Below are 1,260 nucleotides of genomic sequence, written 5' to 3' on the forward strand. Positions count from 1 at the left end.
TGAATACATTATTAGGAAGAGAATAATATTATTTTATGTTTTTGTTAATGTGTTATTTTTTGTTTGTTTCATTGTTTATATTTATCTGTTCAGAGTTATTTAAAATATCATTTTTTACATAATAATTAAAATAGTCTATATCATTATTATAATTATCAATTAGTATATTTTGATCATTTACATAAATATTATTAAAACATTTTGAATTATTACTTATTTGGTGTTCATGCAAGGATCTATTAAGTCTTTTAAGATATATACTTTTTATATTAGGTTTATATTTAAATGTCTCATGAAACTGACCCTACAAAAAAAAAGGAAAAAAAAAAATATTTATATATATATATCAAAATAAATTCAATATAATATTATATATTTATATCTAATTATTTAACTTACATGGTTTGATATTGTAAATATAAAAATAAAACAAACAAAAAATAACACATTAACAAAAACATAAAATAATATTATTCTCTTCCTAATAATGTATTCAGTTCTAATCAATTTAGAATATTTATTAAGAGATGATTTATAAGTATTATTCATCTTTCTATTATTTTTTATATTAGATTGATAAGCACATTTCATTTTATAATATTTTCATCTTTGTAAATTATTAAAAAAGAAAAAAAAACAAAACAAAAAATAAAAAAAAAATAAAAAAACAAAATAAAAAAAAACCTTAATAAAATTTTAATAAATATACAATATGTAATATTTAATTGAAAAAATAAGAATATATTAAAATAAATACAATTAAAAATAAGTTAATTTGTATATTTAAATATTATATATATAATAATATATGAATTCATAAATATAGATACAACAAAATCATTGTAACTGTAAGAATACTTTAAATGAAATATAATATTAGTTTATATATATAATATTATATATCATAAAATATACACATGCAAAAATAATTTACATAAAAAATTAATAAATATATTAATAAAATAAATATAATATTACTCAAATAATAAGATATCTATATTAGTTCATTTTCATAAATATATTTATTAATACAAAAAAAAATTATGTAAATAATTTTTCATAATTTTATATAAACAATATATATAAATATATATATTTTAAAACTAATAAAAAAATTAATAATAAATAAAAAATAAATGCTTTTATTTAATATATATATATATATATATATATATATATATATATATATATATATATATATAAATGTATATATTATTTTTTTTTTTTTTTATATTTCTAATATTTTATTATTTATGTTTT

At 11.8% G+C, this 1,260-nt stretch overlaps 1 pseudogene across 1 annotated transcript; it reads right to left on the reverse strand.

Moving 5' to 3' along the window:
* PGSY75_0031100 (exported protein (hyp17)) lies at window positions 1-591 on the reverse strand (annotated as a pseudogene; the record flags this gene model as incomplete). The annotated part of the gene is made up of 2 exons: window positions 1-304; window positions 400-591. Coding segments are annotated over 2 exons (496 nt in total), but the record flags the coding sequence as incomplete, so codon positions are not given.
* Window positions 592-1,260: the final 669 nt, after the last annotated feature.

The sequence above is a fragment of the Plasmodium gaboni genome (assembly GCF_001602025.1).
Source record: "Plasmodium gaboni strain SY75 chromosome Unknown, whole genome shotgun sequence".
Taxonomy (NCBI): Eukaryota; Apicomplexa; class Aconoidasida; order Haemosporida; family Plasmodiidae; genus Plasmodium; species Plasmodium gaboni.